The sequence below is a fragment of the Ricinus communis genome, chromosome 5 (assembly GCF_019578655.1).
Source record: "Ricinus communis isolate WT05 ecotype wild-type chromosome 5, ASM1957865v1, whole genome shotgun sequence".
Classification (NCBI taxonomy): Eukaryota; Viridiplantae; Streptophyta; class Magnoliopsida; order Malpighiales; family Euphorbiaceae; genus Ricinus; species Ricinus communis.
The window spans coordinates 26,655,822-26,670,276 of record NC_063260.1 but is presented as its reverse complement, the minus strand read 5'-3'; the positions used below and the strand labels follow the sequence as shown (position 1 = coordinate 26,670,276).

The 14,455-nt window shown below is 35.0% G+C and overlaps 3 protein-coding genes across 10 annotated transcripts; 1 reads left to right on the top strand and 2 right to left on the bottom strand.

The window, feature by feature from the left end:
- The first annotated feature begins 809 nt into the window (after positions 1-809).
- On the top strand, positions 810-8,088 carry LOC8286255. Of its 7 annotated transcripts, none has more exons than XM_048374937.1 (15): positions 810-1,252; positions 1,331-1,571; positions 1,672-1,725; positions 1,863-1,937; positions 2,457-2,554; positions 2,835-3,078; positions 3,307-3,404; positions 4,024-4,165; positions 4,361-4,423; positions 4,546-4,575; positions 4,663-4,776; positions 5,253-5,414; positions 5,504-5,565; positions 6,069-6,325; positions 6,474-8,088. In XM_048374937.1, the coding sequence occupies exons 1-14, from the start codon at positions 1,148-1,150 to the stop codon at positions 6,222-6,224; spliced, it is 1,644 nt and encodes a 547-aa protein (XP_048230894.1). In that variant the 5' UTR covers positions 810-1,147; the 3' UTR covers positions 6,225-6,325; positions 6,474-8,088. The 7 variants fall into 7 exon arrangements, with proteins under 7 accessions (XP_048230894.1, XP_048230897.1, XP_048230892.1 ...); XM_048374935.1 differs by having other exon boundaries at positions 815-1,252; positions 5,166-5,414; XM_015719041.2 differs by having other exon boundaries at positions 816-1,252; positions 4,033-4,165; positions 5,166-5,414.
- On the bottom strand, positions 6,584-10,017 carry LOC8286254 (protein ABIL2). 2 transcript variants are annotated; one of them, XM_048374941.1, is made up of 11 exons: positions 9,658-10,017; positions 9,332-9,382; positions 9,121-9,256; positions 8,913-8,995; positions 8,638-8,788; positions 8,229-8,328; positions 7,928-8,017; positions 7,759-7,801; positions 7,599-7,684; positions 7,334-7,434; positions 6,584-7,094 (listed from the first exon to the last, which is right to left on the bottom strand). In XM_048374941.1, exons 3-11 carry the CDS (start codon positions 9,229-9,231, stop codon positions 6,924-6,926), a joined length of 936 nt encoding a protein of 311 aa, XP_048230898.1. In that variant the 5' UTR covers positions 9,232-9,256; positions 9,332-9,382; positions 9,658-10,017; the 3' UTR covers positions 6,584-6,923. The 2 variants fall into 2 exon arrangements, with proteins under 2 accessions (XP_048230898.1, XP_002518857.1); XM_002518811.4 differs by having other exon boundaries at positions 7,928-8,008; positions 9,121-9,382; positions 9,658-10,015.
- Positions 10,018-11,501: 1,484 nt separating this feature from the next.
- On the bottom strand, positions 11,502-14,435 carry LOC8286253 (26S proteasome non-ATPase regulatory subunit 8 homolog A). Its single transcript, XM_002518810.3, has 6 exons — positions 14,186-14,435; positions 14,004-14,082; positions 13,739-13,841; positions 12,987-13,250; positions 12,238-12,349; positions 11,502-11,919 (listed from the first exon to the last, which is right to left on the bottom strand). The coding sequence occupies exons 1-6, from the start codon at positions 14,288-14,290 to the stop codon at positions 11,779-11,781; spliced, it is 804 nt and encodes a 267-aa protein (XP_002518856.2). The 5' UTR covers positions 14,291-14,435; the 3' UTR covers positions 11,502-11,778.
- Positions 14,436-14,455: the final 20 nt, after the last annotated feature.

The window sequence follows — 14,455 nt, the reverse complement described above, 5'->3', positions numbered from 1 at the left end:
TCGGAATAAAGTTCAATATGGTCCCTAAACTTATTGCTAAAAATGAAATTAACCCTTTTAAACTTTTGAGGTAATTGTAGCACACAGCTCTCCAATTCAAGGTAAAACCAACCAGTCTTCTTCTTTTCTTTTTTAACATAAAAAAAGGGTGATAATCAGTTAATATCAAAACATCCAACTTAAAAAAAATAAGTTAATATTATTGAGTATCGTATCTAATAATGTCACGCAGAGATAAGAATATAATATAAAAATTGACTAATTTGAACAATATGTATAACCTGTTTAATAAATTTAATTTTTAAAATAAATATCTTTTAAAATAAAAAACTAATCATTATAACTTCAAACAATATATTTATTTAATTATAAAATAACTTAAATCTAGATTATTACTTTAACATACTTGTATCTCTATAAATTATAAAATTATTTATATAAATATATAAAAAGAAATAATAAATAAATATATATATATATATATATATATATATATTAATCTATAAACTATTTAAATAAACATATTTATTAATATCACTCGTAAATTAAATAGATTAATTCATTTTCTCATGATATAAATAAATGAACATGTTATGAGGTGAATTTATTTATCCTAAATCTAATCTCATTGAATTAAGTATCGTTTAATGAGATGGTATAAAAATTGGCAGCCTTACAAAACATCAATACCATAAACAAATCTTTAATGCTTTTAATTACTGTTGTGAAGCTACCCCAACAATAATATGTCTAGTTATAATAAATGGTGCTTTTCACAGCTGCACTAAAAATTTGATAAAAAATAAAGAATATAATAGATATTTTTGTTATTTTTCCTTTACAAATCAGACAGACCTGGTGGTTCAAATTTTCACTCGAACCGGATCGGATAACTATAAATGCTCATAGCCCGGTTCTCTATTCTCTGAAATGATGCCGTATCGCGACTGCAGCAAGCCATCTCAAACGAGACATGAAGGAAACGACATCATTTCGGTGGATCTACTTCTACTTCGAAAACTGGATAAATTATTATTTTTTCCTAAATTTATTCCCGCCACCTAATTTTTTTAAAAAATTTGTTTAATAAATAGTTCTCAAATTTTAAACAAAAAAACACTTTCATTTCTGCAACGACAAACAAACAATGGAGTCGAAGAAGAGATGGAGCGTAACCTATACGAAACACATGAAGCAAAAGAGGAAAGTCTATCAAGACGGTTTCTTAGACCATCACATCGCAACCAACAAAGTAAATTGCTGCTTCATACTTATATTTATATTTTGCTTAATTTGTAATTGACGGATGCTTAAAATCGGTGATTATTAGGTGAAGCTGTTTGACGACTGCGAGAAGCTATTAGAGTGCAAGATATTAAAAGGCGAAGAAGTTGTTAGCTCCGATCAAACATTGACATTTAGCGGTTATCTAGTGGATATTGGAGATCCTGAAGGCGAGGTTTATTTTGATAATAAGTCTCTGCATAGCATAGATAAGAAAACTGATGAGAGACCTAGACCTAATTTCATTCATCGAAGAAAGTTTCGAAGTCCTTCAATTTCTTCTTCTGGTAATGTGCGACAAATAATGCCTTTTGATTCCGCTTGGTTTCACTGAACTTCTTTGATTTGGCCAAATTCTATTATTTTTCTTTTTAATCTTGTTAAAAGATAAGAATGATGCGCTGGTGAATAATCTAAGTCCGTCGAAGAAAATTATTAGAGGTTAGTTCTACTTATCTGTTTATTTTGGCCTGACATTTGTATGTACTATCGGGATTATAGTTAAAAAGGGCATAAGTTAGAGAACAGTTTGTGTAAGAGCTTGATTGTGTTATTGTAATAAACAATTTACATTTCAGAGTTCAAGAAAAGTGAACTGCAAAGATATGGAGCATTTCAGAGTTGTCCAGATACGGTAAAACCGGGGTTCACAGGTTAGTTCTAGAATCTGCTACTGCCTCTCATATTCATAAGTTTTCCATTTTTTTACTTTTTTTTGGTTTACATCGCACTTAACTATTGAGTATTTGGTAATGAACCAGTGACAGTTTTCATTTATTTCTACTGAAAGTGGAAAGCTTGCCCGCTTAAAGCTGTGCTCAGTCTGTAATAACGTAACCAATTTCATTGAGGAAAAACTTTGCCTTATTGAATTCTAGATCACATTATGCCTTCCCAAAGATCAGTCAGTCTTTGAGTAGTACTGGGATTAGATGCGCTCAAACAACCTATCTTACTAATAATAGGGTCGTTCTAAAGCTACAGCTCGAAAGTCGGCCTTCAAAAGCAGTACTTTATGCTCACCTTCTCTGGAAAAAGAATACATTTATATTTTCTTGAATCCCCCGTCAACAAACTTTTCATGGTCTTCCTGGTTTTCTCTTACGATTGAGTTCTTCTGTCCGCCCCATTTTTAGGGAATTTCTCCTAACTTGTTTTCCATTTTAATTCAGAGTGGCGGGTCATGTACACAACACAAATTACTCAAAAGGCCAAGAAATATCATGATGGTTTCTTGAGACTTACAAGTAGTGGATCCTTTGGGAGGCAGGTTAATTTCTAACAACATTTTAGCTACTCAATTTATGAATTTTTTGTTTGGGGTTGCTGTTGCAATTTTGCAAAAGCATTCTCGTCAAATGCTGCCTTTGGCAATAAATAGCCAGTTGACTGGGTGGATAATTTTGCAAGAAAAATCTGCAATAACAGCCCATCTTTAAATCGGTGATGTGTATTTGCCGATGAGTATTCCAAAGGAGCACTTTGTTATATTTGCTTCCTTGTAAGGGCATTTGTTGACTTGAACTTCATTTTGGTGGGTGTTCATTCAGATTATGCTGTATGATGAAAGGAGAGAAGTTTTAGATAGCAGGTTCCTTACGAAAGATGAGGTATTAAGATCTCATGAATCCATAACATTTAACGCTCATTTGGTTGACATTGGAGAACCTGAAGGGGAAACTCAAATCTCTGGAGATTTGAATATTCAAGGTAACACTGCCAATGTTGTTGGCAAAAAAGGAATAAAGCATGAACATCGGAATTATCTTGAAGCCAACAGCTCTGTGGCCAAAGGTCAGTCAGCATGAACTTCTATTTGAATGTCATATTTCACATGGTTCTTATTTTAATCTATATGCATTTATTCATTGAGGATTTGTTTTCACATTTCCATTGCTCCTTTCTGTTTCTTGATCATCATTGGTTAGAGCATCATCTGTGGTTTGTCTGAAAAGTCTCTGTAAAATACGTGACCCATGTCCTATCATTACTGCTTTTCCACTCAATTTCCTTATGATGCAGAGTGGCATACGCTTTATACTAGTCAGATAACTCAGAAGGCCAAGAAGTTCCATAATGGCATCCTTAGGCTGACGACTTCTGGTTCTTGCAGAATGCAGGTTGGTTTAGCTTTACATTACTATAGCTCCCAGCAATAAGTTTTATCTTTACTTAAGTTGAGGTGCACAACTTGGGATATTTCTACTCTTAATTGCTTTTTAGCCGTAAGTGTTTTCTAATAATGTTGAAAGATGCAGGGTATTATATCCTTTTACATGGTATCTTCTTGCAATCTGTTGAGGCAATCTTCTGCAAATATACAAAAACTTCCAACTTCATGAAGCGGAAAGTTGTTTTAACATTTTGGAATTATGTTAAGTTCAAATACTCATCTTTGATGCTAAAACCTGTTGCACTGGAAATAGTCTTTGGATTTTGAGATGTCTACTTGTTGATAATTTAAGTGGCTTGTTATTTTATGAGGCATCCTTTTGTGCAAGAACTGCTGTGATTTTGAGAAGACCACAGTTATTAACTATCCATGTAGTGGGAGGAAAACAAAAAATGAAGGGTCTATCTGGTTGGTATTGCCATGAAGTGTTCTGTCACTTCAGTTTTCTCTTTCACTATTCTTATATGATAACTGAACTCACATATTCTCATAGGATAAATAAAGGAATGAATCACTCAGTTCTTTTCACTCCTCCCATTACTTCCTAGATTTAGTAATCCTTTCAGATATGGCAGGTGACTTTACTAAATGAAGATAAAACCATTCTGAGCAGTAAATTCCTCAATTTATCTGAAGATGTCAGAAGTGGCAGCACATTTGTGCTGCTCAAATATTTAGTGGAAGTTGGTGAGCCGCATAGCCCTAGAGGTATGATCTTTCAGTAAATAGTTTTGTTCAACCGTTTACTTATTTTACTATTGGTGTTGAAGGTTTTTGGATTTTATGTTGATCAAAGGGCACTTTCAGTTGGGTGATTACCTTTGCAATTTTCCTATCTAACTGCTTTTGGTTCTTTATTTGATATTATAAGTCTTTCCTTGTTAATTGGTTTGACTTCTACAGAAACCGCAAACATTGCTTATTCAAGCAAAGATGCAGGTTCAAATTTTAACATTTCCAATGTAGGTGAGGCCATATTTTCTAAAACAGATCTTATGAACAAGCCTATGAATCTTCACATGATCATGCATCAAATATAACAAGAACATTGGATGTAGCATCCTAATTTTCGGTCCTTTTGTTGACAGCATACTCTTCTTTTGCAAATTCAATTTTTGGTATTTCACTTGCTATTATTTCTTTTTTGGAAATTTGATCCTACTAGACATGACAACTTCTGAAATTTCTTTTGACTTTTGTGACAGAAAAAATTCAAAACATTGCTCATTCAGGGAAGTATGAAGATTCAAGTAGCATCTACACTGGAAACCTGACCAAAACAAGCAAGATTGCTGCGACAAACAAATCCTTACGTGACAGTGAGTCCGTGCTTACTTGCTTCATCATATTTGCAAATTATTGATTGCATAAAAGACGTCTTTTTACAATAAGGGCTTTGCATGCGACAACAAATCCTTGCATGTCTGCGTATGCTACCTAAATTTAAGCATTTCATAGTTAGATTAGGTCAACATATTTCATTGTTGATCCTGCTATTAATTGTTCCCTTTTCAAATTTTTGCATACCTATCAGCATTTCTTTAAACAAAAAGTAATAATTACTAGCACATTTTCCAATTTTGAGATGATGTATTACATTAAAGTTTTCTTAAATAGTAGCTGTATCCTACTGGCAATTGTTCTCACCATAATTCTTTGCCGCATTCCTTTATCCTAAACTAATTGAATTTTCATCTACCATTGCTAGTCCATCACATTTTGTCTATTCTTCAAAAGCCTGTAGCTCACGGGCGTGTTGCCATGGAGTGTACTGACAAGAACATGACTGCACCAGTTTCCTCTGCTGAGGGGCTTCAGAATCCAGATACCAAGATACATAATCCTGAAGATTGTCAAGCACCTTTACTAGATGATGGACCAAGTGAACATAAGGATAATAGGGGATCAAGTGAAAGTGCAGGCATTGAGAAATACTATAATCCTACGCCTAACGAAGGCAAGTTGTAGATGTTATTCTGCAATGTTCTTTACTGGATCTTCTGGATTACGTCGCCATGTCTAGATTATGAGTATTGGTTTTTGCAGAAATAGCTACTACTGGAGGTGGTAAACTCTTCTGTGACAGTCAAATTGGAACTTCTGACCAGGTATGGGCCATGTGCGCCTTGGTCTCCAAAAAGTTCAATTTTAAAACCAAAATGTTGTGTTTGTTCACTGTGTACAACTTCTTTCTGTTCCTTTTGGTATCTTGTGATTTTTCTGATCCGGTCTCAAGCCTGAATCTGATAGTCTTTCTTCATGAACAAATGAGTAAAAGACTGAAAAGTAACTCACATGCATATAGATAGAATGATTACAGTGTTTTAACATCCAATACTTTTTTCAGACCGACTCTTGATGACATGAATTTCTGGCATCTTTGCAGCTGAACAAAATTAAATGTTAATGTTCTTGAGCACTCATGGACCTAAAATGGGTTTGTAGAAATCTTATTTCAACCTTCCTTAAATCCGAATTATGTGATCACTAATCAATTAATTCCTTACCAAGTGCACAAGCTTATATTTTATATGGGATTTAATTGCCTAATATGTTAGGTAGCTATTTAGCTTGGTCATGAAACAATATGATTTGTCGAAATCATTTGCAGTCTCATCCACACAATGCTGAGGCTGACATCAAACAACGTGATGAAGCTTTTGCTTCTGGTTTTTCAAGTTTAGCCCATGAACATAAAAAGAGGACTGAGCAGCTTAAGAGTGCAAGGGAAATCCATGAATGGCCAACTTTTGATCTTGGATTTTGAGCATGGGCTGATATGACATCCTTATAATAACTATCTCGGGTTTACGCATACCTTACAACAGTATTGATTTGATGGTTATCCTTGGTAATTGCCTTGCACAGGTTAGTCAAATTAAGATTGTGCTCACCATTTTGCCATGTATATGCACGAAATAACCTGTCCAATTACATAGGAATTTAAATGCTTGGTTCTTTTAAATATTTATTTAGCCTTGGATCCACAAATAATTTTGATGTGTTTATATTCCAGGTTACTGATCTCTCCTAAGCGAAGAAACAAGTTTATACGGTGGATCTAAGTCTGGTAACCAAGTAATTTCTTTTAGCAATACCAACAGCAGATAAATTGGCATGACGGACTGCAGGAAAATCGGAGATTTTTGTATAAGTAATAGAATTAGATCAGGCTTATATGTACAATTTGATGGAACCATAAAAAATGTTGAAAATGAGTTCCTATTAAAATCCGTACATTTAATAATAGAAACTAGTGCTGTTGTGTGTTAATGGAAATTTATATGTGGCCAACAAATTCTTGAGATAAAGAGCAATGTTTGCCAGAAGTGCGACAAGGGAAGGCTGATCACGCTAGCACAGGCAAACGACATGCAATTATTGAAGCTTCAAAAGAAAAGAGGCAACAAAATAGGGCTAACGACTACAGAGTTTTCTCTGCTTCCTGCTGTGTCTCGACTTTCTTTCAAACCTCATCCAAATATTTGTAAAATGTGCGATCCCTTTTGGATTTGCGCATGCTAAGCAATGCCTTAAAGAGGCGTTTACTTTTGCTGGAATACTGTTCAATCTCATTTCCCCTGTCTCTTCCAGGATATGTAGACAATGAAACTGATCTTCGGGGCTCTGATGGGTACTGAAAAGATCAGATAAGATCATCTTAAGGTCAGAATTACTATTCACAGAATATATTCCTCCTTCTAAACGTCTGCTGCATTCAACCACTTTATAGTAGTTATGTAGCAGAAAGTTTCATTGTTCTATCTCATATTGGCATTGGAGTGAGGGATTATTAGAAAGGAGGAAATCGTCTGCCTTGGAAATAAAAAATGACATATAGAAGTGATTCCAGATTTTGTTCGGTTATGTGCTTACCCGTCGTTTGGCATTAGGATTATTTGGAGATGTTGATCTCCTAGGGATAAAAGTTCCAGTATGTATAAGTTGAAATCGCTGGGGAGAGGAAGTTCTTGTATCTGGTTAAAATAGTTCATCAGCACAGTATTTGTAGTAATAAAATATTAAGGCAAAACTACGCAGGGCAGCTTTTACCCACAAAAAAAATTTAAGAAGGGAAAGGTAGGAATCATGTATCAGTAGTTTGATCGTTATGAGAAAAAGAAAAGTTTATTTGTGAAACCTGCTCGTTTTTTGGTTGAAGTAGGTGCAAATACAAAATTTCCTTGCTTTGAGGAAAGCTGTGGAGACTGTAATCTAGAATTCCCTCTGCATTAAGATTACACATATAGAGCTTGATCATGGTGAAACATGCATGATAAGTTAGCAGCATCAATATTTACCTGGAAATAGATGGAGAAGTCCCTCTAATTGTTGCTCGAACAGCTTGCAAGAAAAAAAGACAATCATGAAAGAATGTTGGAGGCAAGATATTGCGTCGTGAAATTATAGTTCTTGATAGACTACTCGATCAGCTAGGTTTAATTTCTAGATGAAAGAAATGTGGAGTACCATTTTCAAACTGATGCGAGTTGTAGTCAGCACTGAAGCTTCTCCTGTGAACGTTTGATTTGGTATCCAAGGTCTCCTCAGCTGAAAAGTCTTAAATGAAATTTCTTTTACAAAACTTTCACTGTCTCAGTTATTCTATTCAAAGTATTTGTTTGTTATTATTCATATCCACCGGTAAATTATAGATGGTAGTGATTTATTATATTATCAACCTTGTGTCATAGCAGGCGACAGTATTTGTCAAGATATTACATGGAGTAGGAAAGAGGGGACAATTAATAGCGGAGGTCGAGATATTTGCCTGGAAAGATGTACCGTTTATGGTACTTGGGAGTTTGTACCACCAAAAATTGTTGAGAAAGTCCCCCATGGTTGATATATTCTTGGCATGTTTGCCGTCTCTAAGATGCCAGCCAAAAAAAAAAGAAGGTAAATGATCTATACGGCTTAGAAATAAAGTCACTATTAATGATTTCACGAGTATGCAGTGATTCGTAAGTTAGTACTACTACAAGGATAAACAGATTTAAAGAGTACAATTTTGGTCTCCATAGCTATAAATGAAATGATGATGATGTCTCTAGGAGGACACTCATAATTGTTTTATTCTATTTATTTATTTATTATGTGTGCTGTGTGCGAGTACACAGGGAAGTGGAGCTGAAAAAGCTTTATTAGCACTGAATGGAAGTGGAACTTAAGAGGATTACCTGTTCTAGGCAACTGAACCGAAGCTCGAGAGCTGAAATTTCATCAGCCTTGTTATCGAACAAGTTGTTAACTTTGTAAGCTACAGAACCCAAGTGATCGATAGTATTGATTAAAGCTTTGACAGCATAATCTTTCAACGTCTCCACCACTCTCCATTTGGATAAAGAAAAATATTAAAATTAAAAAAAAACAACACAAACCATGAGATTCTCTATCCCGCAAAATCTAAGAAGCTTTCACAAGTGTGTAAAGGTGTTTGAAAAGTGCAACTTACATTTGTTTCTGGTCCTCTTTGCTGTACGATTTTTCAAAATACTCTGCTGCAGAGTACAACTGTTTCCTCAAACTCTTCAAATCCTGAAGAAGCGAAAATGAATAATCATTATCCCAAACCATGAAACTTCAGGGTCACACTAAATGAAAGATAGTTCAAAATCCAAGAAATAGAGTCGCATAATCTGTAAGATTACTAGAGTGTGCACCTTGAGAGTATCAGAAAAGAGCATGCTCTGTTTCATGAAAAGTTCATCGTGATTGGAAGCTTCTTCGGTATCAGGGCCAGGTACCCAAGATGATGAGGTTTTGTTATCCATAAAAGTGAAACCTGCCGTTCTTGAGCTGCTCAACTTGTATAAACCACCTCAACTCATTAGATCAATTCCCCTAAAGAAAATGCCAACACCATAAGCTGACCTGTTCTGAAGTCGAAACCTTGAAGAAGAGTTGGGAACCACCGTTTGGAATCTGAGAAACCAACGAATCCTGAAGTCAGCTGTGCATCATAATCTATAAACTAAACAAAGAATGAGATGGCTCAATTTGTTGCTACAACTTTCCTCATTAAAGCATGTGTGCAAATCAACAAAGACTTGCCTTTATAAACCAGAAGATCTAGAGAAAGCATAAATATCATACAATAAATTGTTGTGTATATTTGGGAAGTACATTGGATGACCAAGTTATGGTTGATTATATGGGAAACAAAAACAAGCTGTAAGTAGTAGAAATGGAGCACAAACCTGGTCCCTATTGTTCTTAAGCTACTAAATTGCAAATTAAAACCCTTTTCTCATTTGAAGTGAAGTCATTGTTCCATACAGAGAGCCATATGCATCACAGACTAAATATTGTAAAAGAGCCATAATAGAGGTCTTCTTCTTCTCTTGACTTATTGTCAGATAAGTACAAAAGGGGACAGTGAAATTTCACTAGACTAAGTTATGAAGATGATACCTCTAAGCCTGTGTGTATGAGAAAAAGAAAGAGAAATATCTAATAATGATTTGAACAAGACAGAAATCTATACAAGAGGAGAATGAGGTATGGGAATCTTAAGCCTTTTGTTTTTTGTAGGTAAAAGTTGAACTTCCTTGCTGTTTTGAAAGCAAAATACTAACAGTTCCGTTGCCCTTTATTTTTTCTTTTCCTTTAAAGTAGGGAGACTTTGTTTCCTCTGCAGTTAGGAAGATCATTAATATGCAATAAATTGCCACAAGGCATGTGGTGGTTTGATCATTTTCAAATTTAGGACCCACTTATATTTAGTTGGATCAGTAATTGCAATATTGGTTAACTATATAATCCCCGATAAATACAGCTGGTAAAGGCATGCATATGCTCATGATTCATGAATAAGACCCATAAGACCCAGAAGACATGATCTGATCCCAATTGAGAGTGATTTATGAATACAACAATGTAAATGAAGAGATAATTTAAAGTAGTAATTCATATACTCACCAAAATGAATCAACTTCTAGTAACAAGTTTTCTATTTATTTTTCTTAAATAAGTCAATCTAGTGAGATGAGCAAGAGCACTAGAGCATTAACACCATTATTTTTTACGTAGCCTACGTGACTGTATTACATTGACTTAAAACACAGTAGTAATTGACAAAAGAAGCAAAACAAATTTAAAACACGCCACCAGCACACCACATAAAAAGCATATAATGTTGAACTAACGAGCTCTGAATTATATGCGGGAACAAAGCTGAGACACATTTCTTTTACTGAAACTGTGGTGTGTTCTCAAGCAGTGTTGTCCGCGGTCACTATCTTTCGAAGTTCTGTAAGTAACTTTGCCAGATACCCAGTTGAATTGGAAACTTTAAAAAAATGATTAGCCTAACAGATTTGATAATACTAATCGTAACAGCAGACCAATTCTTCCGGTAATAAGTTCGCCCGTCTTAGTAAGACGAGGTACAATGTTTGAGGTTTCTTTTACAAGTGTGTATTATTTTTAAAAGACCAGTGGGTAGGATTGTTTAAACATAACAAAATGACGTAGTAGGTTAGTTGAGGACTCGTTATCAGAATGCTGGTCTTCGCGACTGATTATCACATTTCAACAGCCATTAAAATAGAGCATTATGTTTGGCAACATGAATTTGTTTAGAGTAAAAAAGTGTTTTTTCAATATCAATTTTTATTGTATTTTATTTTTCTGAATTTTAAAAAAATGCTTTTACGAAACCAGATAAATGCGAATATTTTTTTTCTGAAAAGCAGATTTAAAAAAAAAAATTATAAAATATTAAAATATATCATAATATTAAATTAGAAAAATTAACACCCAACACCAATAAGAACACCCTTACTCAGTTGACGCATCAGATTCGTAGTTGAGAAAAGCCTGAAGAAACACCATTTGCAGTCAGATTGCGGAGAACCATCCCAAGTTGCCGCGATAGCTGGGATGTGCTCGATTCACAGTGGGTGCAACATAATAGTTTCAATCAATTCTAACCAACAACGGGTTTCATCTTCCCAACCTCAACAACTGAAGCGAATAGTGAACTTTCGTGCTCACAAGGCACCAGTTGCGTAGAAAATTAATAAAAACAAGAGAGCCAACATGATAACCATCCAAATTCTCCGATTAAAGGCGCTGCCACATAGGTAAATGTGACTTTCTACCAGTAGTAAACAATGCAGTCTAAATTTCCGGAGTTTAGATGTGGAGAGTAGAGAGCATTGAAAACTAAAATAGAACTACTCCAGAAAAAAGAGAAGAAAACAAAGTGATCAACACATTTTGTTACTGGTGTTACAAAAAGAAAATTAACATGTTCTTGTCCTCGAGCGGAACAATTTTGAGTTGAAGGTTTGTGTCCACAGCCACTGATTGCTACTCTACACAATTCGCTCCAACTCTCTAGCATAACTCAGAGTCTGGTTGATGAGTTGTAGAGATGGTATTTCCTTGCAAGGGGCAGATTCTTTTGCCTTCTGGAAAATTACCACGCCATTCTTTACCTCCCACTCTGGGTGGTCCTGCATAATCCAACAGAACAATGTCATATTTATGCTCCTGGAAGAACAAAAAGAGCAAACCAATTTAAATCTCTTGAAGAAACAGCGCCCTAAGACTTGTAGCTTTTCTATCTCAGATGCTGGGTTAACTCTCCGCATTCAAAACCACTGCAAACTTGCGCGTGACAAAGGCTTCCTCAGGCCTTGTTACAATATTTGAGAAAAGGAACCACCCAAGGCATTTCAAAAGTTCAGTTTACAGAAAAACAACTCAACAATGTGTGATGCTCAACAGGCAATGAAATAAATAAGCATAATATATGAGATGTAATCTGGTACCTCCTTGATGTACTGCAACAGTTCAGTATCAGATGAGAAAAGCAACATTTGACGGGCATCATTGATCGAAAGATAGTCATATGCCTTCTCGCTGCATCCAGCTATTTCATCCCTGGGAATTAATTAAATACAAATAAACTAGCCAGAATTACTCTATTATGGTAGGGAAAAAAACCGAGGATCAAATAAATCTGCAGTAGAAGAAATCCCTAGTGTACCAACTTGATACATATTTCCATTTAGAAAAGAATACGGTCCCAGAATAGTAAAAACTAAAATGTTAAATAGATGATTCACTTGATTATAAATACTTAAAAGCAGAAAACTCTTCTCAAAGAGGTTTCAAGATTTAAAAGAAAAATGATATGAGGAGATAAATATTTGAACAGGACAAAGCTAAAAAGAACAAATATCAAACAATAAATAGATCCTTCCAAATAGTCAAACAGCTTTTGAAAAGAAACCTATCCATGAGAACAGATTGGCCATAAGCAAGAATCCATCACCATGCACTTTAAATGAGTCCATTTTAATCTAACCAGTCATTCTAACTAAACCTGGTGCGGCCAATTTATCATTTCCTCAACCAATTTCCCTAGCTCATCAAATAATAACCTTATCTTTCTTATGCACAAAACAAGATATCGCATTTATCACCCAATAATCCATTACTACTGACAAACAAATTGATGATATTTTCATATCAATGGCTAGTTAAGCTATTGTCACAATAAAATGGAGCAAATTACCTTACTGTCTTTGCCAAAAGGTCCATGAAATAATCATAGCCCTTGTATGGTACAGTTTGTTTTGCACTCAGTACACGGTTGTAAGCCCCTTCCATGAAAGATTGCTCCAACTCCACAGCATGCTTGATGGCAGGATTTTCCAAAGCAGCAGGAGACAACAACTCCAGTTCAGTGTGGAATTCAGCAATTCTATTCTGCACAAGGAGTCTCAAGAGGTTGAGACCTAAGATCATGTACTCCTGGGAAGATGGTGGAAGACGGCCACTGCTCCATCAAAGACAAATAAAAATACGTCACGAAAATAGTAAGTAATTAACCAAAAGAAAAAAAAAAGCAGGAAATTCATTGCTCAAACTTAATATGAAGTAGTAATTAGTTGCAAGGAATGTTTAAAAAGCAATGTAGCACAGCTGTACAGGCAGACTTGAGAATGCGTCATTTGACATGAAATTTAAATCTTTCCACTCAGATATCACTTAAACAAAGGCACCACTCAGTTAAAAGAACAAATGTCGATCCCCTCCATTTCAGGACAGTGTTTATAAGACACATACAAGATATTATGGTAAAACTATAGCCTATATTTATGCATCCACTTAGTGTTCCAGTAAAGCTATTCTATGAATTGCTTGTCGTACTCATTGCATTATGAGCTATTGTAAGAATAATATAGAAAGAACAAACAGCATGGGACCGAGCATTGTACTCGAGCTGATTTCACACATAAAAAGTAAATGCAACGAAAAGTGAACCTGGCATCTGTATAATAAGGCTTCAACTGAAAGAAATCCCTTTCAAAAGCATCCTGATCCCCGATCTTTACGTTAAGAAGAACCGCATGCTCATATATATCCCCTAAAAAGCAATTTTTCATAAATTAATTTAAGACTGAAAAAAGAACACGAAACTATAATCTACAAAAATACAATTCAACTCCTAAGAGCAGCTTGATTCAGTGAACTTTCAAATTCACTCTCTTTAGTAACAAAAGGAGACAAAAGTCAAAAAGAACATTACTTGCTAATGTCAATTCTTGAATAGCATTAGGTGTATCTTCAAATAATGGAGGCAAGCTTCTAAATTCTGTCAACATCACCTGCAAACAAACCAAAATAGACACGCATAAATTTTTTTTTCTTCAAAAAATTAGGGTTTTTGGTTTAGATGATTAGTATAAAGGGAAATAGTCAATTAATCACCTTGAGGGAGGAAAGAAGTTTGGTGCAAGTATCAACATCTTCTCTAACACAAGCCGCTTTGAATCTCTCGAATAGCTGCGATGCTTCTGTTATCTTTGGATCCATTTCTCGCCCTCTCTCTGTTCTCTGCTTCTTGATGCCTTTTGAGCTCAGTTTTTTCTTGGCTTTTTTTTCAAGAAAAGAATTTTCTTTCCTCTCTCTGTCTCTATATATCAGGGGCTTTTACAGTTCCAACTTCCAATATTCCCCCTCAAAATCAAACCCCCTGTT